Source organism: Epinephelus moara, chromosome 8, assembly GCF_006386435.1.
Source record: "Epinephelus moara isolate mb chromosome 8, YSFRI_EMoa_1.0, whole genome shotgun sequence".
Classification (NCBI taxonomy): domain Eukaryota; kingdom Metazoa; phylum Chordata; class Actinopteri; order Perciformes; family Serranidae; genus Epinephelus; species Epinephelus moara.
The window spans coordinates 25,719,012-25,742,335 of NC_065513.1; the positions used below are offsets into that span (position 1 = coordinate 25,719,012).

The 23,324-nt window shown below is 40.2% G+C and overlaps 1 protein-coding gene across 10 annotated transcripts in view; it reads left to right on the top strand.

Moving 5' to 3' along the window:
• The first annotated feature begins 391 nt into the window (after window positions 1–391).
• trim36 (tripartite motif containing 36) overlaps window positions 392–23,324 on the top strand; it is a 49,369-nt gene continuing 26,436 nt past the window's right edge. The window contains exons 1-6 of one of the 10 annotated variants that reach the window (XM_050050505.1): window positions 392–739; window positions 9,344–9,590; window positions 15,044–15,109; window positions 18,488–18,568; window positions 19,635–19,981; window positions 21,487–21,633. In XM_050050505.1, the coding sequence (XP_049906462.1) occupies window positions 677–739; window positions 9,344–9,590; window positions 15,044–15,109; window positions 18,488–18,568; window positions 19,635–19,981; window positions 21,487–21,633 (951 nt within the window). In that variant the 5' untranslated portion in view covers window positions 392–676. Of the gene's footprint in view, window positions 740–6,814; window positions 7,010–9,343; window positions 9,591–15,043; window positions 15,110–18,487; window positions 18,569–19,634; window positions 19,982–21,486; window positions 21,634–23,324 lie in introns of those variants that run through there. The other 9 variants (XM_050050507.1, XM_050050506.1, XM_050050508.1 and 6 more) reach the window with 9 other exon arrangements.

Below are 23,324 nucleotides of genomic sequence, written 5' to 3' on the forward strand. Positions count from 1 at the left end.
ATCAGTCCTACCAAAAACAGACAACAAACCCAACACGAGACCAAAGAGCTGCAGTCACATATTTGGGTCGCAATGAGCAGAACTGAGCCCAAATAAAGCAACATATGCACACATGACTGAATGCAGCACTAACAGATTTAAGACCCCCCAGCCCGCCCCCTTTAATCTCCAATCTGAGATTATTAAGATTATTCTGGTGATTGATGGATGAATCGGGCTGATACATGACGGAGCACGGGGATACAAAGAGCCCTGTGAGTGGAGACATCGCCGCTGAGGGATGATGTAGAGGGAGAAGGAGGGAGATGGTACAGTTGGGGAGATGAGGGCGGGGTTTTCCCTCCAAGATGAGGCAAACTAAAATAAAATTGGCTTCTTGCAGCCGGCGCATGTACCGTAGACTCCACGGACACACACACACACACACACGCACACACACAAGCCTGTGGAGAGAGAGGAGGGAGGATGGTGATGAGGATGTGGTCTGAGGAGCGGCTCTTCTCTCTTGATGTTATCTCACCTCCCCTGTGAAGCTGGGAAGCTTTTCATCCTGTTTGCATTAAGCCGCAGCTGCTGTTTGTGTGCGCGTGGGTGTTTTTCTACATTTTTTTGTATTTATTAATATTTGCTGACCGGTTTTCTGTGTGTGCGCTAACATCCACCATCATCTGGAGCCATGTCGGACTCTGAGGACATGACGGAGTTCGCCAGCATCGTGGAGCGGATCGAGCGAGGCGAGGTGAGTCTCCTCCGGATGATTTACGGTCCTTGTGACAGCAGCGGGCTGTCTGTCATCATGCAGCCGACAGCAGCAGCGCCGGGCCGGCCTGCAGAGCTGTCAGGGGGCGGAGAGGGATGCCACTGCCTATATCCTATTCTATTCTATTCTAGTCTATTCTATTCACATTGGTCACTGATGTCACATTATCTATTCTAACATTGTAATATGATCTGAGGTATTAAAGGTGCTCCTCTGTTCCACTGATTGCATTGCATCCATAGTTGGACTCACACCTATTCTCTTCTATTCTATTCTGTTCTATTTCTATAACAGGATTTCAGGTGTGTGCCTCTGCAATTCTACTCACATGAATCCATATTCAGCTCAATTAAATTCTATTAACTATTGATATATTCCGTAATAGGATATGTTATATTATTAAATAATGTTATCTTCCACCCTGTATTTCTGTTCTAATCTACAGTCTGTTCTGACATTGTACTCAGCAGCAATAGACTCTAATCTGTTCTATTAATTCAATTGTCTAGACAGACCTACAGACAATACTCTATTCTGTTCTATTCCTGTAAAAAAAAAAAAAAAAAAAATCAGGTCTGTACCTCTGCCACTCTGATCATATTAATACCACACCTACTCAGTTCAATTGTGTTAACCATTATTTGTTAATATTAAGTGCTGATATAGCCCCATAATTCAATTCTATTGTTTTTTATTTAGCCAGGAAGTTCCCATTGAGAAACAGGATCTCTTCGTCCAGGGAGTCCTGGTCAAGGAGGCAGCACAATCAGACTATCCTATCAATTTCAATTCAATTCAATAAGCTTTATTGGCACAACATTTCTTATGTGTTGCCAAAGCACAAATACAATTAACGACAGTAAAAATTAAAAAACAATCTACAAATGCATAAACATAAATTTTACAGGCAAAAAAACGTACATGTATATATGAAGGCAGAGTGTGATCTGTGATGAGATGATCTATATGTTGGTGTGTTGGTTGTCTCTAAGGCTGTGACATGCACTGACATATCTTGCTGCATCTGTGGCGCTGACACTGGTTTCTTTCAAGTAGGTAGATGTTACATTTTAGTCTGGTGAAAGTGAATCAAAATCTTGGAGTTTATATTTAATTTTGGTAAAGAACTTAGTTCTGATGTCTTCATATGTGCTATATTGTAGCACAAGCACATATATGTGTAATTCTATTCTATCATACACTTTATTCTTCTACCTTATTGTATTCTATCCTATGTTCAATTCTTCTACCTAATTACACTCTGTCTAATTCAACTCTATCCTACTCTCATTTCTTCTACCTTACTCTATCCTATTCTAAACTCTGTTCTTCTACCTAATCCTATTCTATCCTACACTTTATTCCACCTAATTCTATTCTAGCCTACTCTATCTTCTATCTAATTTTATTCTATCCTAAACTCTATTCTTCTGTCTAATCCTATTCTATCATACACTCTATTCTTCTATTGTATCCTACATTGTATTCTTCCACCTAATTCTATCCTATCCTTCAGTCTCTCTGCTCACTACTCTAACAATCTAATGAACAGACCCTCTTCTGTATCCTATTCTGTTCCATCCTATTCCTGTAAAACATGTCAGCTGTGTGTAGCCATATTAACGGCAACACCGTGTAGTTCAAAAGTACTGGTGTAATCTTAATCTTATAATCTCATGTCTTAGCCTCTCCTGTGTATTATTTTGCATTATGTCATTCGGTAGTGATGTACCTCTAAAACTAATCCAGTGTAACTAGTTACATGTAATTCAGTTACAAAATAAATGTAATTGGAATGAGTGCAGTTACTGAGAAAATCATGTAATTAAATTGCAGCTGCCAATCAAATCCAAATGTTGGTGATTACAAAAGAGCCACATCAGAATTTTTTCTATTCTCTCGGTAGGAAGTTTATGTGTAGAGTATAACGTTCATTATGTTAAGTTGCATCTTTTTCTTGTGAAGGAGTGCCTTCCTTTGGTGTAGGACATTTTCAGCATCACTGCCCCGTTTAAAACATTTGTTGAAATCCAACCAAATTACTTCGATGAAGTAATTCAAATGGTTACTTTTATTACTTATCACATTTACAACAGGGTAACTAGTAATCTGTGATATTTCAAAAGTAACACTGGTCTATTCTGTTATAAGAAGATCTGACCCTTTTCTGTGAACTTAAAACTGAATGACCTTTAGATGGAACTACACTTCCTCTATTCTACTTTATGTCAGTGCCTCGTGGCGTTAAGGCAGAGGCTCCTCTTCTATGCTTAGAGGAAATAAAAGTGAAGACAAAGAGTTTAATTAGTGTCCCTGTAGTTGCTGAGAGTGTTGGTAGGTAGTGCTGCAGGCAGATCACACACTCCTGTCAATATGTGGGACAATTGGCAGCAGCTGTGTGATGAGTCGGGGCAGCGGGTTACTGAGGTGTGTATGAGCCTACACACACGGAGGAGGAGGAGGAGGAGGAGGTCTCTACCCATTTCACCCATTTCAGACTGACAGACAGAATGTGTTAAAATGCATCTCTCCTGCTCCACACAATCTGTGACATTCATCCATGCATGCATGAGCTGCGTGTGTGTGTCTGTTTCATGTTTCAGACCGTACACGCAATTGACTCACTGGCCGGCTACAGCTGCTGGATTCAGTGATATTTTAAAATTTAATCAGGCTTGTCTTGCACAATGGGCAACAATGTTTAGTGTTATCTCTGTGGTGTCAGAATAATCAGAGCAGATACACAAAAATTAAGACGCTATTAGATGGAAACACAATTTAACAGTGGTCCCATTGTGAGAGATTCTTTGTAGGCTGCAGTATCAAAATACACAACATTATTACAGAGGACTGCACAGACAGTTTGTGCCTTAAAGTATCCTTTTTGGTTTGACATCTTTGCTGATAATGTGACACTACATTTTTAATAGTGTGAAACAGTAACATATATTCAATGGATTTGGGCCAGGGTTAAAGGAAATTCACATATGGTGCAAATTTAACAAACCTTCTGCTCTGATAATGAACACAGATGACATACTGTGAGAATGATGCAGCATTTAATGGAGCCAATTGGGCAGACAGACATCTCCTCTCCCCTGGGTTATGACTCCCATGGATCCTCAATGTCCCTACAGGCTGCAGCCACAGAATATTTGAGGAAAACATTTCACTGCTGCAGCTTCAAGTAGATATTCGATCGAAATCTAGACATGGATGGAGCCTCTGTTGCCTCCAGTGAGATTGATACTGTGGAGCTGCTGGTTTGCTGCCAGAAAACGCTGCTGGAAAAGCGAATGACTCATCAGAGTCCTAAAGATGCCTGCAGTGCCCTCAGTGACTGTGCACTCTTTGGCCCCGTTAATTAATTCAAACATTTCACCCACTTCCTTCTGTGCTGCTGCACAGCGCTTTATATATATGCTACATGTTCCTCCCAAAAAGCTGTTACATGGTCCATTTCTTTCTTGAGCCAAAACATAGTTGGGCTGACCTGCTAGGGGGCCCTGATGTACAATAAAATGAGCTGCAGGCCTGAAGAAAAGCCACTGCAGCAGGTAATTAACAGATCATAAATCCCCTGAGAGAATGAGAGGGACCCTGACATTAGCAGTGACTGTAAAGTTAACAGGAGTTATAGCTCACATGGGCCCTTTTTACACTATAGAAACCTTATATGAGAGCTGAATACAGAAGCCTACTGTCAGACCAGAGACTCTGAAAACATAGTTAACCTGTTTTATATAGACACTAAGCAGGATTGTATGTTTAACTTGAGAGTTTTTGTTTTAAATAAAGATTTTAAGTACTAATATACACTCTAAACTAATGAAGTCCAAGTCCATCACAGTGCCGACCTCCTGCACATCTCTGTTTGCATTATAAAATACACACTGTTAACACTTTTCTTGCTACTACAAGTGCAATAATGGTTTTAAATGCTGCTAATATCTGCAAACACAAGACACTTTACCCACCATCCAATTCCATTCCTTCAACTACAGTTTTTGTGTATAATTTTTTATTGCAACGTCCTGGTCTCTTCACATTTGTATGCTCATGCCTCATTTTGTGTATAAACAGTGATTATAATGTATGTAGCATTCAAGCAAAGGATGGCACTGAAATATCTCAACAACTTTTGATGTATTGCTGTAAAATTCTGTACAGAGTCTTACCCAGAGGATGAAGCTCGCTGACTTTGGTGATCCTCTGATTTTTGATCCAGTGCCACAGGCAGGTCAAGACTTCCACTTGTTCGATGATATATCTATAAGATAGGAAATTGAATTGTGCCCTCAGAGTGAACTGTAACAACTTTAGTGATCCCTTTAGTACCACCATCAGGTCAAATATTGTACTTGTCCGTTACTTTGATTTATACAGAAGCCTAGTGCATTTGATATAGAGAGATAATAAATAATAATAATAATTCATGCTCTTGTTTGTCTGAATCAACAAAATAATAATCTTGTTTATTCAGAAAAGCCAGGGTTTACGAGATCATTTTCTCATGAATTTAGAAAAACAAGGGCAGATTTTTTATTACCTTTGAAAACTTTTCTTAAAATTCAGAGATGATGATCTTGTTCATTTGGAAAAATGTGCAACATTATTTTTTCATTCAAAACTTTTCTCAGAATTCTGAAATAATATTCTTGTTTATTAGGAAAAACAAGAAATTTCAATATTATTATCTGGTAAATTCAGAAAAACAAAAGCAGATTTTTTTTCACAACAACTTTTCCCAGAATAATCTTTTATCATAATAATCTCATTAATTCAGAAAAATCAGTAGAATTTGTTTTTCATGAGATCTTTTCTCACAATACTGAAATTATAATCTAAATTATTTGACAAAACGAGAACTTTCAAGTGTATTATCTTGTTAATTCAGAGAAATAGGGGCAGATTTTACCCCCATGAAAATTTGTCTCAGAATTTGGAGATAATCATCTTGTTAATTCAGAAAAACAATAATTTACAAGATTATCATCTCATGAATTCAGAAAAAGCAGATTTTTTTCATGGAAGCTTTCCCCAGAATTCTGAGATCATAATCTCGATAATTCAGAAAAAAAAGTAAAAAAAAAAAAAAAAAAAATCATGACAACATTTATCATACTTTTGAAATTATAATTATTCTTTTTAAAAGAAAATTAGATTTTTAAGAGTATTATCTAGTAAATTCAGAGAATTAGGAGCAGAAAACTTTTCCAAGAATTCTGGGATAACAATCTCATTTATTCAGAAAAATGACAATTTAGATTTTTTCAATTAAGAAAAAAAAAAAAAAAGCAATTTTTCCCTTGAAAACTTATCTCAGAATTCTGAGACAATATTCTCATTTATTCAGAAAAACAATAATTTACAAGATTAGTATGTTGTTAGTTTAGAAAACAAGGGCAGACCTCTCCATCAACTCTTTACTCATAATTCTGAGATAATAATCTCATTCTGAAAAACAGGGCAAATGTTTTTTCTCAAGTGAATGCATCACGCTTCCACTGATATATAACCAAATACCTGCTAAATAATAAATGATAATAATAATTAAAAAAAAATACCTTCTAAAGACATTCCCATAACCCTTTATCATTTGTTTTTCTGTTTAATACTAATAGCAAATGTCAGCATGCAGACACGGTGCACCTAGACCTGATAGGCATCTGCATGTTAGCATTTCAAATCACACGGTACCAAAGTACAATAAAGTTTACTAATTTTACTTCATCTTATAGATGACTGAGATTGAAATGAGGAAGATAATGCAAAGTAAACCACATGCAGAGTGTGGCCTGCCTGTGTGTGATAAAGTACCTGAATGTGCGACACGTTGGATTGATGAGTTAAATAAAGTTTACGAGGAGCACATGAAGGCAGCATTAGTTCCTATGGAGACTCGGCCCCCTCCTCTCCTCCTCCCGCCACTCTCCACCCCCTGCGTGTGTGTGTCTCCTCCCGCCACTCTCCACCCCCTGCGTGTGTGTGTGTGTGTGTGTGTGTGTGTGTGTGTGTGTGCTGATTCACCACAGCGCTGCCTCTCCTCTCTCTCAGCGGCGTCACTCTATTTAAATTCACTGAGCCGTCGCTGTCGGCATCTTCTCCTCCTCCCGTCCGAGAAGTTTACTCCTCTAACCCGAGCTATAAAGACAAAACCCCGGCGGATAAGGTGTCGTTTTAACTCCCAGGCTTTGTATTTCCTCCCTCGTCATGTCTGCAGAGATGCGGCGGAGCAGCACAGTCGCGGTGAGTGTGGGAAGAGAAGGTTTGAGATAGAAACGCGTTTTGTCTCGTCATTGTTGAGCAGCCTGTAGCTCCTCTGCTACTGTGCATGGAGACCGGTTATTGTGAGAAGTTACACACTCCTAGTGCAGCTGCTCTCAGTGTGTGTCCATTCATTTCTGTTTGGAGCCATTGTTTCATTTTTTAAAAATGAAAGAGTTGTGTTTGAGCAGCCAGTGTTTGCCTTCTGTCTGTTTAAACTTCCTCTATCCTTCTGGGTATTGTCTTTAACACGCGTGGAGGCGTTCTTCCCTAAATTAATGTTTGTCCAGAGCAGGAGATGGCAGACTTTACACCACCTGCAATAAATGAACTCATCAGTGGGTAAATGTGGGAGGACAGGTTTCACTCTGGTTTTCTAATGTCTCTTTAATGTGGAAACGTGAGCTGCTGGAATCCTGCATTTCTCTGTTTGTCTATATTTAGCCAGCTGGGCTTAATCCTGTCTTATGTAATGTATCAGAAACATGGTAAAGACACAGTGTGTGCCTGTCATTGTGATCTCATCAACTGCTTTCCAAAGCTCAGCTGTGGGATAGATAACTACTTTCTACGAACCTGAATGTACCCACCCAATTTTCCCACCTCAGTGACGCAGCAAAATGTTGTTTTCACAGCTTAAAGCACAGACAATAGGCCTGTTACAGCTGCATCTAAAATGTCCTAATAATAGGTTATTGTTCCAAGAATCAAAGACAGCTGTATCCTCGCCTCAAAGTATGAAGTTGCCGGCTTTATTTGAGACTGATCTGTGATGCCTTCTGTTGTTTTGTTTCTCCTGCGTCTCTTGTGAGAGTATATGAAAGAATGACAGCAGCTGTGATGCTGCCTCATGCAAGACTTCCAAATGTAGAAGTACAATTATAAAATACAAAGGTGTGGACTTGAGTCATACATTTGATGACTTTATAGACTTGAAAACAATCACAAGACCAGCAACTCCAATTGGTCTTTAACACCAGTGACTCGTGACCGTTTGGCTGAAGCCTGTTGACTTGAAAATACTTGATACCTCTCCCAAGATTGAAAACTATGTGATTTTAAAAAAGTGTGCCACTAATCAATTCATTTCCTGACTCAACTAATTTTTATTCCACTTGACAACATCCAATCAAGTTGCAGTAGAGAGCCACAAAAACTATTGTTGCGTTACTGAGCACCAGTTTGGTAAAATGATACCAAAGTCAGTTTTATTAGCATATATAGGCATAAATTTTAGGGGGGATGCAGGGGACACGTCCCCCTCAACATTAAGAACATAAGCCTTTGTGTATCAGACTTGTTTTGAAAAAATTAAAGACATTTACACCTTAAATTGATGCAGACAATGCACAAATTGGTGCATAAAAAAAATCAGGTTTTTGCAAGAAATTTTTAACTTAATTTTCTGTCAGATGACCCCCAGACCCTGTTTCATATGTCGCCCCTCCCCCCTTTGAAACAAAACCTACGCCCTTATTTGCATACAAAAACTTCATGGTGGTCAACTGAAAGCAAAATGGAGTATGCAAAATGAGTGGGTCAAAAATTAGAGACGCAACAACTTCCAACTTCCTTCAACTTTTAAAGTTGCACAAAGAACGCTAAGTCAAGGATAATATTAGCATAGTTAGTGAGCTAATGCTTAGCTAACATTAGCTTAACAGCTATGCAACTTCTCAAAAACCTTGTTTCAACAAAAAATTAAAGCAATCGTGATTCTTGTAAATGTAATACATTACTCTGTTTAAATGGCATTACATTTGGCAAAGAGCACATAATGACTTGATTAGGACTCAAATCTCAAAGTTTAGGGCTTGGGACTTGACTTGAGACTTGAGTGCAAAGACTTTGGACTTGCAAAACAATGACTTGGTTCCATCTCTGCATTTTTATATCTATATCGCAGTTTTCATAAGGGATGTAAGAAAATACACACCCTGGAGTGTAAATTCTCCAAAACAAAAACATTTTGGTAGCTTGGATGCAACATTCATAGCAGTGGTTCATTTTGTGTTGTTGTTGTCAAACCCTCGACTGATTGATCCTTCAGTGTTGTTATCTATCATCATCCCTTTCACTCTTCTACTCAACAACTACAACATATTACTAACATAAACTCAAGGAACACAGGCCTGTGAAACAGGCGATCATAAAGGGTGCAACGTTAGCATTTCAAGTTTAAAAAAAATCACTAAATCCTTACTTACAGTATGGCAATATATTGAATCCTAACCCTTGTGTCATGATACGTACCACATCCCCAGATTCTTGCCAATACACAGCCCTAGTTTTCAGCGATCATGTCTCCATCAACAGGTCCCGATCAAGAACATCGAGAGGGAGCTGATCTGCCCGATCTGCAAGGAGCTCTTCACCCACCCGCTGATCCTGCCCTGCCAGCACAGCGTCTGCCACAAGTGTGTCAGAGAGCTGCTGATGCTCAACCATGAGGACTCTTTTGACGCCGGCTCCGAATGCTCGCTGCCGGGCAGCCCCCGGTCCAGGGTGCCATCTCCCTCCATGGAGAGGCTAGACAGGCTTGTGAGATCAGGTGGGTCTCAGGGTAAGGAGTCAAAAACATTTATTTCTCTCTGTAGATTGAATAAATGAGTTCTTTACTGGAAGGATTTAATCGTGTACAGATGCAGGGAATCGGATCTCACATTTCTCCGAGGTTAAAAGCATTGTTGAGACATTAGTAGGAGCAGTGATGGTGCTATATTGTCGGACAGCCTGACTATGTGGGCTGATGGAGGCTATAATAAGGCGATCGTTGCAAAGGAAGAGCAAATAGTGAATGCATCTTAGGCTGTTTCCAGTAAAGGCAATATGAGTTTTATATCAGTCCTGCCAACTTCCTGTTACATTGTCTTCCTCCCAAGTCCCTTAACTTCAGCTTTTAGCTCTGCTGTCATCTGTATTCAACAGGTTTCAATGGCTGGATCTGGGATTTACCTCCCATAGAAAAGAACAAAAGGCTCAATCATTTCCCAAATAGGGAAATATCTGGTTACAAATAGAAACTGGATTTGATTAGCTAACAAACTAGAAGCACTGCTGTGATGAGCCAAGGCAAATTAAAGGTCGAGAGCAAATAAGTCTGTGGAAACTTTGTGCAAGACAAAATGGGCCAAGCTTTATTGTATATCTGGGTTCTAGTGTGGCACAGACGCCAGCCCCCCCTCTCTCCCTCTATTGTCCTAGAGAAACTAGAACAAACATAAAAAATGGTTTAATAATTTGACTGCTCAGCCATAACATTGTCAGTCATCACTCCTTCCTCTAATCCTGTCTGCCTCTACAGGCTTCATTAAAGAGACAGCAGAGGAACCTGACAAGCTGTAGTTTTGTCTCCCAAGAGAAAAGACACATTGACAAGCTCTCTCAAGCCCTAATTGTCTCCCCCGTCTGCCTCTAGTGGCCCAGGGGCATCAAACATCCCCTTCAATCATGCAAGGTCTCATGTATTCATTTGAAAATGTTTTATGAACAGAGAGATCGGTTTCACTCCACCTTTAATCGGATACACAGGCCTATGTGTGTGTTTTGTATACACATGAGTGAACAAAGCACATCTGTAAGCTCCTAAACTCTTAAACCAAGCTGAGCTGGGGGGGAGGGAAAGCTGCGGCTGAGGTGTGGGGGTTTGCAGGTAGCTAAATTAAGTTGTCACAACATTTTTTGAGTTCCCTGCTGAACACATGGCACTGCTGCAGCCAAGCTTGAGCAGGTCAATGTCTAAGCCTTGAAAACAGCTCGATGGGGACACAAGGCTGCCTTTCTGCTTTCTGAGAGCTCTGGGCTGCGCGCCATTTCCATAAAGATGTCGTCTCATTTGTACTCTTGTCCACTCCTGTTGACAGAAACAGTTGTGTCCGACTTCCATACTCCGTACTATTCCAAGCAGGTTTTGAGTATGTGGTATGTTATACTGTGAAAAGACAAAATGTCAGAACGGTCAGTATGCATACTAGAAACATTAGATATTAGAGGTAACAGCTGCTATTGTCCCACAGTGCTACTCAATGATGGCGAGACGGCTACAAAAATATCAATCGGCAATGTTAAATTTGGCCGCCATGCACATATGATATTCTATGTTAATGTCTAATATATCATACTTTATACCAGTGGTTCCCAACTGGTCCAACCACAGGGTCCAGATTTCTCCTTAGTCATTGGTTCAGGGTCCACCCAGTTTAATATAATCAGCGTTATACTTGCATTTGGCAATATCTCAAGCTAGTTTGCTGTCTCTGTCAAGTAACTTTTTGTTATTCACTCACTCTACAGCAGGAAACAACACTTCAAAATAAACGCTCTATGCTGGAAATTCACTGTACTTAGAAATAAAGTGTTTTTTTTAAAAAGTTAATATGTTCGGAAGTCACTTGCGGTCCATTCAGAATGGATCAGCAACCCACTTTTGGACCGCGACCCACCAGCTGGGAACCACTGCTTTATACCATTTTGTACTGACTACTAAAGCTGTATTGTGTGACAACTGGTTTATACTTAATGCTGTATATAATTAGTATGGAATTGGGACACAACTCAGTGGATATAAATAACCGCTTTATCCCTGGCATTAAAAGTTGCACATTCAGATTTTGAATGCATTTTTAGGTTTGATGCTGAAGATAAACACTGATGCATATTCAGTAGCTCAGTCCCAAATCCAAACAACACACGTATGTATTCTAGGCAGGTTTTGATTATGTTGAGTGTTTATCCCGAGAAAATGACTTAAGTATCCTCAAAATGGTCAGTAAGTGTGATGACCAGCTCAGTGGCCACAATAAAATGTTGGCGCTGTATGTTCCTGCAAACCACAGATATGTTAGATTTGTACATTTCATATGCTGAGTTTCTCCACAAGGGAGGGGACTACTTGGCCCTTGGTCAAGATGTCCCCCAAGAAGCAGACCGCAGCAGACCACTGTTCGAGACCAACAAAAGCAAGTGTACTTAACGAGAGTGTGGGACAGTTCCAGTCGTGTTTGTAGCATCCAAACTGGGTATTTTTAAGCCAAATATCTTTTTCCTAACCATAACTAAATTTTTTGTGCCTAACATTAACCACAGCGTTATCACAACATGAATTAAAAATTTCAGCATAAAATTTCAAGATATTTGCTACATATGAAACGTACAAATGTAACCTATCCATGGTTTGTAGAAACGTACAATGCCGACATTCTGGCGACTGGGGTGTGATGTTGGAGGAAATGGAGCAGCTGCTCACAGATGAAAATAAAGTTGCATCTAATTGTAGATAGATGGTGATGAAACGGCTCCAGGTAAACCTCCAAAACAAAATACACCTTTGTGAAGTTTAATTGGCCTTAATACTCAAGCTCCAAGGTTTTGTATAATTTCTTACTGGTATTAATTTTTTCTTCTTGAGTGCTAACTGAATTAAACCCCACTAAATTACAAAGACTAGTACATAGTTTATACACTTAATATGTTAATATGTAGTATGGATTTAGGACAGATGAAAGTGATTTCGTTGAGTCAGAATGACTGACATTAAACATATCATCAGTGGCCCACACTATAGAAAACTGAGCCTGGTATCCATTTATCTAAGATGCCAAGTAGCCTCGGAGCCACACTGAGCCCCAGAGCTAAAGAGATCCCCAGAGTACAGTGAAGTGAACCCGTTTTTGGAGCCATTCAGCCATTCATGGTTCAAAACCACTGAGACTGGGCTCTCAAACACAGCCTGCCTCATTCAGACTCCCTATTCAACCTGAATGAGTTCATTATTCACTGGCAGGGCCGCATCTGTTGACGCAGGAAATAATCAAATTCTGCTTTTTGAGTAAACAAATCTCGCACCTTGCTGGAAGCCAGCATGTGCACAAGGACACCTCTGTCATTTCTGTTCTCTCAGAGCTGATGCACAGTGTGTAAAAACATCTTTCAAACGTACAGTTGATTTAGCAGCGCCTCGTAAAGAAACTGTGCAGTTTATTTAGTCCATTCACGGGATTTGTACAAGTGGAATTCCCTCGGGGATTATTCAATAAGGTTGTTCCCGTGTTAAGTGTGTTTAATCAGCAGATTACAAAACACAAATTCTCCGTGTGTTAAGAATATTTAGGAAACCTCACAGTACGCTATGAGCACAGTAACACCCAAACAGCACAACCGAGTGATTCTGCCCACCACCTCCAACACTGGGAGATCAGATCATTGGTCGCCATGGTGACGCAACCTGCCTGTAAGGAATGAATGAGGGATTAGGTGAAGGGAGAGAAAGAAAAGACTTAAGGCTATATTTATCGGTATGCAGCTCGTACAGGCCTTGCTGTGCATGGACAGAGGGAAGGCGGTTACTAAACCTCATCAGCATTGTTTCTAAACTTCATTTATTTTATGTTGCCGGGGCTCAAAGCGGGCATGATGCATTTATGCTCAACAGCTAACTCTTGTCAAGTGCACTGTGAAGATGGTGTGAGTGCTCTTAAGGGATAGTTTGACATGTTGGGGAAATATGCTCATTGGTTTTCTTGCTAATTATGCACCAGTTCATGTTATTGACGTAGGCCTGCTGTAGTGAAACCAAACTACAGTGTTCTGAAAATGGACGACTAAAAGTGCATCCTGGATGCTTCATCTCAGGTGTTGTTACCGTGTTGTTTCATGTAGGCTATGTAAATGATGACACCTTCATGGTAAAATATATTACTTTATAACCAAGATTGGAAGTGGAATATAAAAGAAATATAGGCCACCAGTCACAAAAGTGAAACGAAAAGGTTGTCACATTAAGAATGGTTGCTCACGCTCACCCTCCTGTCCACTCATATTTATTGACATTAATCCTAGTAAGTATATTTTTTTTCATTCATTTTCTGTAACCACTTATCCTGTTGGGGGTTGCGGGGGTGCTGGAAGCTATCCTAGCTGACATTGGGCCAGAGGCGGGGTACACCCTGGACAGGTCACCAGACTATCACAGGGCTGACATATAGAGACAGACAACCCTTCATGCTCACAATCACACCTACGGCCAATTTAGAGTCACCAATTAAACTAAATCTAACCATTGTGCGACCCCAATAAGTATAATTGTTTGCAAATGAGTGTAACATTTATGCATAAATAAACCTATTGTTTGTTTTTGTGAACAGCTGAGCTTGAAGTGTTGCTGCCACAAGAAACTGTGGAATGGCATTATCTTCTTTTCTTTTGTAGAGGATGGTCCTGTGTATCATATAATGCTGAAAGAGTCAAGAAAGGAAACAGTGAAGCACCTTTCCTTAACATTTAGAGAATGCCAACGGCCCTTATCATGGCTGCCAATTAGATAATTCTGAGTCATGTCACTCAAATAGGAACCTTCCATAATGAAAAAGGTCTGTATGACTGCAGCCCGATGGGAGGGGTATAGTGACCAGTCAATAAACACATTAAACCTAGTTTGTTTAATCTGCACAAAAACTGAAAGTGTAAATGGATGGTACTATTGTTATTGTCCTGGTAGGAGGATGGGTTTTTTTTTCCTTTTTTGGAAAGAGTCAAGCTGGCCGTTTCCCTGTGTTTTCAGTCCTAATGCTGATTGAGCTAAGCTAACCGTCTCCTGGGTCTAGCCTCATATGCAGCAAGAAAGCCACAAATTTACCACAATGCCAAACTATTCCCTTGATGAAAATTGTCTGACAAGGACATTTATGTCACAGTAATGTGATGCATTCAGTCCTGAAAAGTTAAATTCTGGTTTAAGTTGCATGCATTTGTGCTCAAATATAAACCGTTAACAAGTGCACAAATCAAGAGTTAATTGTTCACTCTAACTGTTCACGTCTTGTATGTATATTTTAAATCTGTTCTGTATTTCACTCTGAACTGCATTACCAGATTTTTACTTTATTTTTATGTTGGCTGTGTTTCTCAAATGTCATGTTGTTTATATAAAAACAATAAGGTTTCTCACGTCACTTCACATTATGTATTGTTTCTTTTTTCTTGTTGGTCTCACCTCACTTCTCTGTTCATTGCTTGCAGCCACAGTGCGAAGGTCGTTTGGAAGTCGAGGTAGACGCGGGCTCCGTGTTTTGAGTAGCTGTAGTAGTGAGTACAGTGTTACTAGAACCCCTGTGAAACCCTAGTTTGGTTCAACCTTTTCTCTACTTAGTCTACTTCAGCCCCTGTCTACACGACCATACAAACTCACACCACTGGTATGAAACTCAGTTTTTAGGAGAATTACTGTTGCTACATTTTGGATGTTAAGTTATTCTTTGTTAGACACTTAATCCCAGGTAATAATAATTTGAATTAAAAGGCATATTCCCCTTAAAAATGTCCACTGAGCTTTAACGTAATTAAACAAATCCAGATTAAATAGGCATTTAAATATCACAGTAAGAAGAGGCAAATACTTGAGGTTATTCTCAAGGCTTTTTATCAAACTTTGGTATTTAATTTTGTAAGTAGGTTAGAAACGGAATTAGTGAAGGGAAAGGAGAACGGGTAAAAACCTTGAGGCAGTGATGAGTCAGCAAACGAGGAAGCACACTGAAAGAGGAGTGGTGTGGAGTAACGCAGGAGAGATGAAAATCGAAAAGAGGTAGAGTCCATGTCGTGGAGTTCTGGCGAGTGACAAAAAGGAACTGAAAGACCAAAATTGGTGAGAAAGGGGTGAGGATGTTTCCTAGGAGTTGAAGGGGGACAGGAATGTGTGTGTTTGTGTGTGTGTGTGTATGCTAGCTAAGCCTTGCATTCATTTCGTAAAACATGTTGGCAAGTAAAGCAGGTTAATTGAGATGGAGAACTTTTAGTCTCTGTTTCTGAGTTTAACACACACACAAGCACAGAAAGAAAACCTACAATATGTTTGGGCTTGCTGAAATTCTTAACGAGCTTTTACTGACTGCTGTCTGTGTGCCTCAGGGTGCAGTTTATGCTTCAGTCAACAATCATTAGTGTTTGAGAAACAGTTTATAAGAATGCAGACCTGTTTCAGCTCACCTCTAATCATTTTGGGCATGATGAATTGAGAAGTGTCAAATTGACGGCCAAGTAAAACAAGACTGAGTAATAGTTTTGTTGGTCGGATTAGGCTGACTGATGCAGTTATCTGATATGCTCAGTGGGTGTTTTTAAGAGAGAAATGTCATTCTCCTCTGTGTTTAAAGCACATATAAAATAGTCTCTCTATACTAATCCTCTTAAAGAATACATTATAATAGGCATTACCTCAAAAATAAACAAGATGGTAGCAAACAGTGACATTGTGGTGTCATCAATACCAATACAAATTAAAGCAGAACAAAATAAAAAGTAAATTCAGACCTTTTTAATGATTTCTTTCTGTTCAGCCTTTCAGAGAATGGATTACCATTACATCCAGGAACTTTTCCTGAATTTCCTTGCCTGATATAAGACAGAATTTTCAACTCGTCACACTACGTCTCCAGAATCCGAATCAGTCAAAGCGGACTCAGTCGAGTGGGTGAATTCAAAGGTCTGGACCCAGGCAATGAATTTCCTATAGGGCTACAACTAATGATTATTATCTTGATTAGTCATTTGGTTTATAAATACCAGAAAATGGTGAAAAAAATTCCGTCCCATTTTCTCAAAGTCCAAGGTGATGTCTTTAAATGTCATTTTGTCAGTCCAAAACCCACAGATACTCAGTTTAATATGATATAATAACAGAGAAAAGTAGAAAATCTCCATATCTGAAATGTTGAAAACAGCATTTTCTGCCATTTCAGCATGATTAATTACAACGATTATTGGAATATCAAAGTAGCTGGAGATTTATTTTTCTGTTGATCAGCATTGATTAGTCAACTGGTTGCTATAGGTCTAATTTTCCATTTGTTTGAGTTATGTGCAGGTAACAGTCTTACAAATCCCCTCTCGGGCAGCCACTGACAGAGCAAAATGTCAAAACAAATGTTTGGATAGCAATAGAACAATCAGCACTTCTAGGTTAACAGCGCTGGTATGCACCAGCTATGCATAAGTTCAAACATAGCCTAGTTTAAATGTAATTTCTATCTTAGTTTGGGGTTTATGTGCTACTAACATTTTAAGGGTTTAACATAGCAACCTAACAACTTAACATCAACACAGCTTTATGATCAAACTAACTAGTTTCAGTGTATCATTTAGTGTGGACTCTGCACCCTTATTTAACAATGTACTATGCAGGATTGTCTGTAACTCATTATAAAAATGCTCAGCAGTGAAAGTAAAAGTAAAAGCCGACCCCAGATTCACTCTCGTTTGGCGTTTTGCCTCACTATATTTGCATTTTATTGGTGCTGTGTCTCTTGGATGCCTGCTGCTTATGGTCTGGCACCTGGTCGCTACCTTTTTATGAAGTCCTGACCTCACCTGAGCACTGTGGGGGCACACGCCCATAAGCATCCTTAACACAAAAAATGAGAAGAAAATACAGGCAGAGGGCAGAAACTCTGCAGATTAATACACTGCCACGCACCTCTAGTGGGTCTTAAGTGATGATTGAGAGGAATTATATCCGTATGAGTCTATACAGAAAATCCTGCATAGTCTATTGTTAAGAGAGAACTTGTGTATAGCTGGTGCAACTAGCTGCATGACTCCACAGATTTGTTTATTGCATTAGAAATGAAATGGAACTCTACCTGGATACTTAACAAGATTCCCTCCACTGTATGACCATATTTAGTTTTATAAAATATGAATTTAGATATGCAGACATGATTGTGTTTACAGAAATAACTCTGTGAAACAAAGAATATGCTACATTAGTTCAAGCATCAAACTGTGTCTAAAGATCCGTGCAGGGGAAAACAACCAAGCCCCTTTTGCTCTGCAATGACTCGTCAGTTTCTGCCTTCAACTCTGCGTCCCTCTGCAGATCCACAAATCAACACACACACACACACTTTGCTGCAGGCATCTCCTGCCTAGGTCTTGTACGCTCACACCTGCAGTACAGACCACAGAACCTGAGTCAATGTTCAGCTTCCCAACATGACACGCACGTAAATAAAGACACGCATACATGCACTCACAGTCGTCATTTGTTGGTTTACATTTGAAGGCTTTCTGTCAGACTTCTCATTTCATCCAGTGACTTAACTTGTCCTAACAAGGCCATGTCACCTTCATCACCATCGTCAGACTAAGTTGTTCATCCTAACGTCACACCGCAGTGTTAAGTCCACCTCTCGTCATATGAATTCAGGTATGAGGGGTGATTGATTGGAGGCAAACAGCTGCAGGTTGTTGTCAGATTACAGATTTAACCTCTAGGTAGTAAACTGTCCCCGCATTGTCACAGTCTTTAGTTCTACTCACGTCACACGGCATGCACATGGCTACACATGTCAGTGTTTCTATGTTTGCTGTTCTGCCACTGCTTTTCCCTAAGCTGCACCTTTTTGCAAAAGTGAAGTGGTTCTCCTGTATTTGGCTTACCTGAGGAGTGTTTGATTTAATTTCCAGGTCCTCGGAAACGAAGTGGAAAAACGGGCTTGCAATCTGAGATAAATCCAGCACTCCTCGCTTCCCCTGTCCCCCAAAAACGTGAAGCAACATTTCTGTCTTTTATTTTGCCTTGTAGTGACTTCAGTTTGCTGACTTTGTTTGAGTGTGTGCTAACAGTGTTGTGCGTCCCGCAATGCTTGCGTCTGTGATGTGACCTTGTGTAACAGTTCCTTTACTTCCACCTCATGTTACTGTGTTGCTGCTCTGTTACGATGCTGCTGCTGCTGCATCTGTAACAAGCACACTGTTGTGAGAAACTCTTGAAAGCCGTGTGGCTTTAAGAGGAGTTTTGTTGTCATGTGAAAATAAGTGTTGATGCATTGAACTGGACATGTGGTATGAAAGTTCAATTGCAGGACATTTGTTCTTTACAATTTTGCTACGTCACACAGTGTAATTCAGTTACATTGCTTGATTTTAAAATGGTGTGATTTGTCTTTTTTATTTCTTTTAATCACTCATTTTAGGAAACCATTATTTCCTTTGTCCAGATCATTGTGAGCACTTCCATGCTCCTCACTCCCCTGGTAAATGTTAAATGACTTGCAGCGCAAAATTGATTTCTCATACAGACAGTGCATTCTCTATAAGCTCCAAGGATGCCATCCTCCTGAATGTCATCACTCTTCAATCTGCCCCAGCACTCTTGGAAAGTCTCTCCTCCTGGACTTATTTCCTTTTAATGACATCTACTCAATAAATTGCCTGTGCTGATGTTTTGCTCCATACATCCGTGACCTTATGGAGTAGTGTTCATTGTGGAAATAAAGCACAAAGGGAGACACACTGAGGCCCTATTTGTGAAAGCTTATATGTGTTGTCAAAGGCATTTTTCCCTTAAGATCATACTTGGCAAGTCCCGCAGATGATGTAATGCTGCTTTTGTGAATCACGGCCCAGAGTGTGTTGAACACAAATGGGGGTTCACATTTTTCAAAGCTCCGATTTGACTCTCTTGGAAACTATGCCTGCAGTGTAATTTGAAGTCAAAGAACGTTGTTGTCAAAATAGGGCCTCAGACAAGATTTGAAACTGGGTGACCCAAAGCTGTGACTCCATATTACGCATGATCTTTTCTCACTTGCCCTCTGTCGCTCTCCTCCAGGCTCCATCTCGTCCCCGGGGTGGCGCAGAGGTTCTGTGACTCCCCGGGTCACCACCATCCCATGCCCGGGCTGCCAGCATGACATCGACCTCGGTGAGCGCGGCATCAGCATGCTGTTCCGCAACTTCACCCTGGAGAGCATTGTGGAGCGCTACCGCCAGGCCGCTCGCGCTGCCATTGCCATCATGTGTAACATCTGTAAGCCTCCGCAGCAGCAGGAGGCTACAAAGAGCTGCATGGACTGCAAGGCTAGCTACTGTAACGAGTGCTTCAAGATGCACCACCCCTGGGGCACACCCAAAGCTCAGCACGAGTATGTTGGTCCCACCACGAACTTTAGGCCCAAGGCAAGTACTGTCACCGCCTTCTCAAGGCTTTATCTTTGTCTGTTGTATTTATCTGTTATTTCCTAAAGACTCAAACAAGAGTTTCTCTCAGTTGGACTATGAACATCTCTCAGGAGATAAGTTGTCACATGACCCAAAAATGTACCTGTGCATGTATAGATTAGTCTTTGCTCAGTCTTAAAATGGTTAGACAATGTTTAGGAAGAAATTAGCTGAAAGTCTTGTTTTCCTGATCATTAATTGCCGGTCAGGAATGTCTCTCATTTGTGGTATTTGGCCCTCTGGTAAATCAACTTAAAGCCCCCCTCCCGACTCAAAAATGTGTTTCTTCTGTTCATGTGTTGTGTTCAGAGGTGTTTTCACATTCCTCTATTGAAGGGGACGATGTCTGTGCACTTCCCCAAAATTTGAGATTCAAATGTACGCCAGGCAAAGTAGATCAGGTGCGTCACAAATACAAAAGCCAACTGGTGCATAATACAGAAAATTCTCACAGACTGGGAAACAGACTTCAACAGGACACCGTCAAAAAAACCTGAAACCACAGAGCAAACTTTTCAGTTTACAGAACAAAAGTTAGCATTAGCATAGTGAACATTTTGACAGCAAACATGGTAGAGTGTGCAAGTTGTGGATGTTAACCGGACCTTGGGGTATCCTTCCGCTATCTACCAAACACCCAGTTAGCCTACAAGCTAACAAGCTTACAAACAGCATAAAAAAAATAAAAGATGCTAACTATACTGAGCATTCTTATATGCTGCTAGTCATCGGATTTGTGCACAACAGATTCCTCATCTGAGTCTGGGTCTGACTGGGACTCGAACATGTGTGGCTGAATCTCTTTATGTCTCTGATGCTAACACTAGCCATCTTGATGTGCACTGCTTTTTCACTGCTCAACTAAGTGCGAGCAGCTCTGGAGATAGCAAAAAGCAAAAGTGAAACTTACTGCCAGCAAATTTCTCAATGAGAAAGAACAGAGCTGCTTGAAGCTCCCTTTTTTAAACTATCATGTGTTAAACAAACATAATTTTGAACAAAAAAAATAGTATTAGCACAATTATTTTAACGTACTTTAAATGTTTCTGGAGAGGAACTTAAATATCTTAAATAATCCAATAGAAATAATGACACAAATGAGGAGTTTGATTCATTATGTGTCCCACATTTCTCTACATCTTCACCTGTGATGGCTGAATGGATTAGAAAACTGGCTTTGTCAGTGTATTGCATTATTCTGTTTGTCTCTTAGTTGATCAAACGGCTACATGCAGTCTCTGATAAATTGAGGATGAGGATCTGGGCAGAAAAAAAACTGCTGATTTAAATCTATTTTAAGACACTTCAGGAAATGGCTCACAGAGAGCTGTCTAGATGCTTTTTAAGTTAAGGTCATCTTCCTGTTTCACTTCAGCTATCTTTTTTATCAGTGTAGAATTAAAATAGTCTAAGTGCTTTGTCTGTGGATTTTTAACTCATTGTTGTTCTGTTTAATATCTCAGGTGCTCATGTGTCCAGAGCATGAAATGGAGAAGGTGAACATGTACTGTGAGGTCTGCAAACGACCCGTGTGTCACCTCTGCAAGCTGGGAGGATCCCACGCCAACCACAAAGTCACCTCCATGAGCAGTGCCTACAAGATCCTTAAGGTACTGTGTTCAGACACTTACACACTTTGGGAAAAGAGAGGTTGACTACTTGTGGGTGTGCGAATTGAATACATTGGAATTGCATTTGGAGTGTAACACAGTACAGTCTAATGATGACAAAGAAGAAACTGAGCTTGAACACAGTGCCAGAGTTCAAGGGTAGCTTGTGTATTTTTCAACCTTGACCCTATTTTCCCATGTTTTTGTGTCTCACTGACTAAGGGGAGCAACAGTCTTTGAAAATGATCCAGTATGAGCTAGAGGGCTGCAGCCGAAAGCGGCAAAACAGGCTGTAACCACTTTGGGCACGTGTGCACTATGTCCACTAGAACTGCTTGTTTTTGCTATTGACAGGCTCAGATTGTTAAGTAGCTGATAACGTTATGGAAAGGATCCCTACAGAGATAGACCTTTTTGTTAAAGCCTTTATGTTTAACCTGGCACAGCCCTTAAACGGCTATCGCCAAACCCACCAGACTCCATCTCTAAATAAACAGAACGAAACACACTTCATTCAAAGTCGACAGAAACTAAATAAAACTCACAAAAGCCACCTTGGATCGTCTGTCCAGTGTTCCAACAATCACCAACTATATTTTAGTTGAGATAAACCCTTAATTCACCCAGTTAGACGGGGAAAAATGCTGCCTCTAAACATGCTAAAATGACTGTTTATTTAAACAGAGTCTGGTGGTTTTGGTGAGAGCAAATTCAGGGCTGTTTCTGGTTTAAATAGAAATGATCTTCCTCTTTAACAAAAAGGTCTGTCTCTGTAGAAATCCTTTCCATAACATCCTCAGGCAATCTGAGCCTGTCAGTGGCAAAAACAAGCACTTTAGTGGACGTACATTGAGGTTGCATATGCCCCACGTGGTTACATTACAGCCTGTTTGTGGCTACCAGCTGCGGCTCTCTTGCTCAATGCTGGACATATTTTAAAATTTGAGAGTTCCCATTTGTCACTAAGACACAAAAACATGGGGAAATTGGGCCTAGGTTGAAAAGTACCAAAGTAACCCTTTTAACAAAGGCTTGAAATGGAGTCACAGCCAAGCAAAGTGGCTGTGGAACTTGTAAGTATTGATGTTTGTGCAATGAAGTTGCCAGTAACCACCATTCTGTGATGATATTCGGTGTGTTTTTACATGATTCTGTAGACGGATTGATTCTCAGAAGTTAAGCCTAGATTTACCAAACTCAATATAATAACAGGGAATGGTTAAAAAGCCTTTTGATGAGTAATATTTTCCATTCAGTGGGACCAGTGTTGGGTCATACCAGAAGTATTTACCAAAAAAACCTCAACAGCAGGTTTTTGTTGTGCTGCACCACCCTCTGACTGGTCCCTGCCTCTCTCATCTCCTGCTATAATATTAATGTCTGACCTGAACCTGTGCTGGCACGCACCGGACCTTAGATATCAATCCCTCTTGTTTTTGGAAACTGAACCCCAGGTTGACCAACCAGGTTAAAACTAATTGGTCTCGTGTGTGGTCGCCAGATTTTTGCCACTCAGCAGAATTAATTTCAATCAGTCTGAGTGTGTGGTTTAGCTTATGTGGAGACAAAACTGTCAGGAGTGTGTTTTATGACTGTCTGTTTGCTATGACAGCACCAGGCAACACATTCAAACCGTTAACAGAAATGGTTTTAAGTGAAACATATCACACGGTAATTTAATCTTGTTGGCA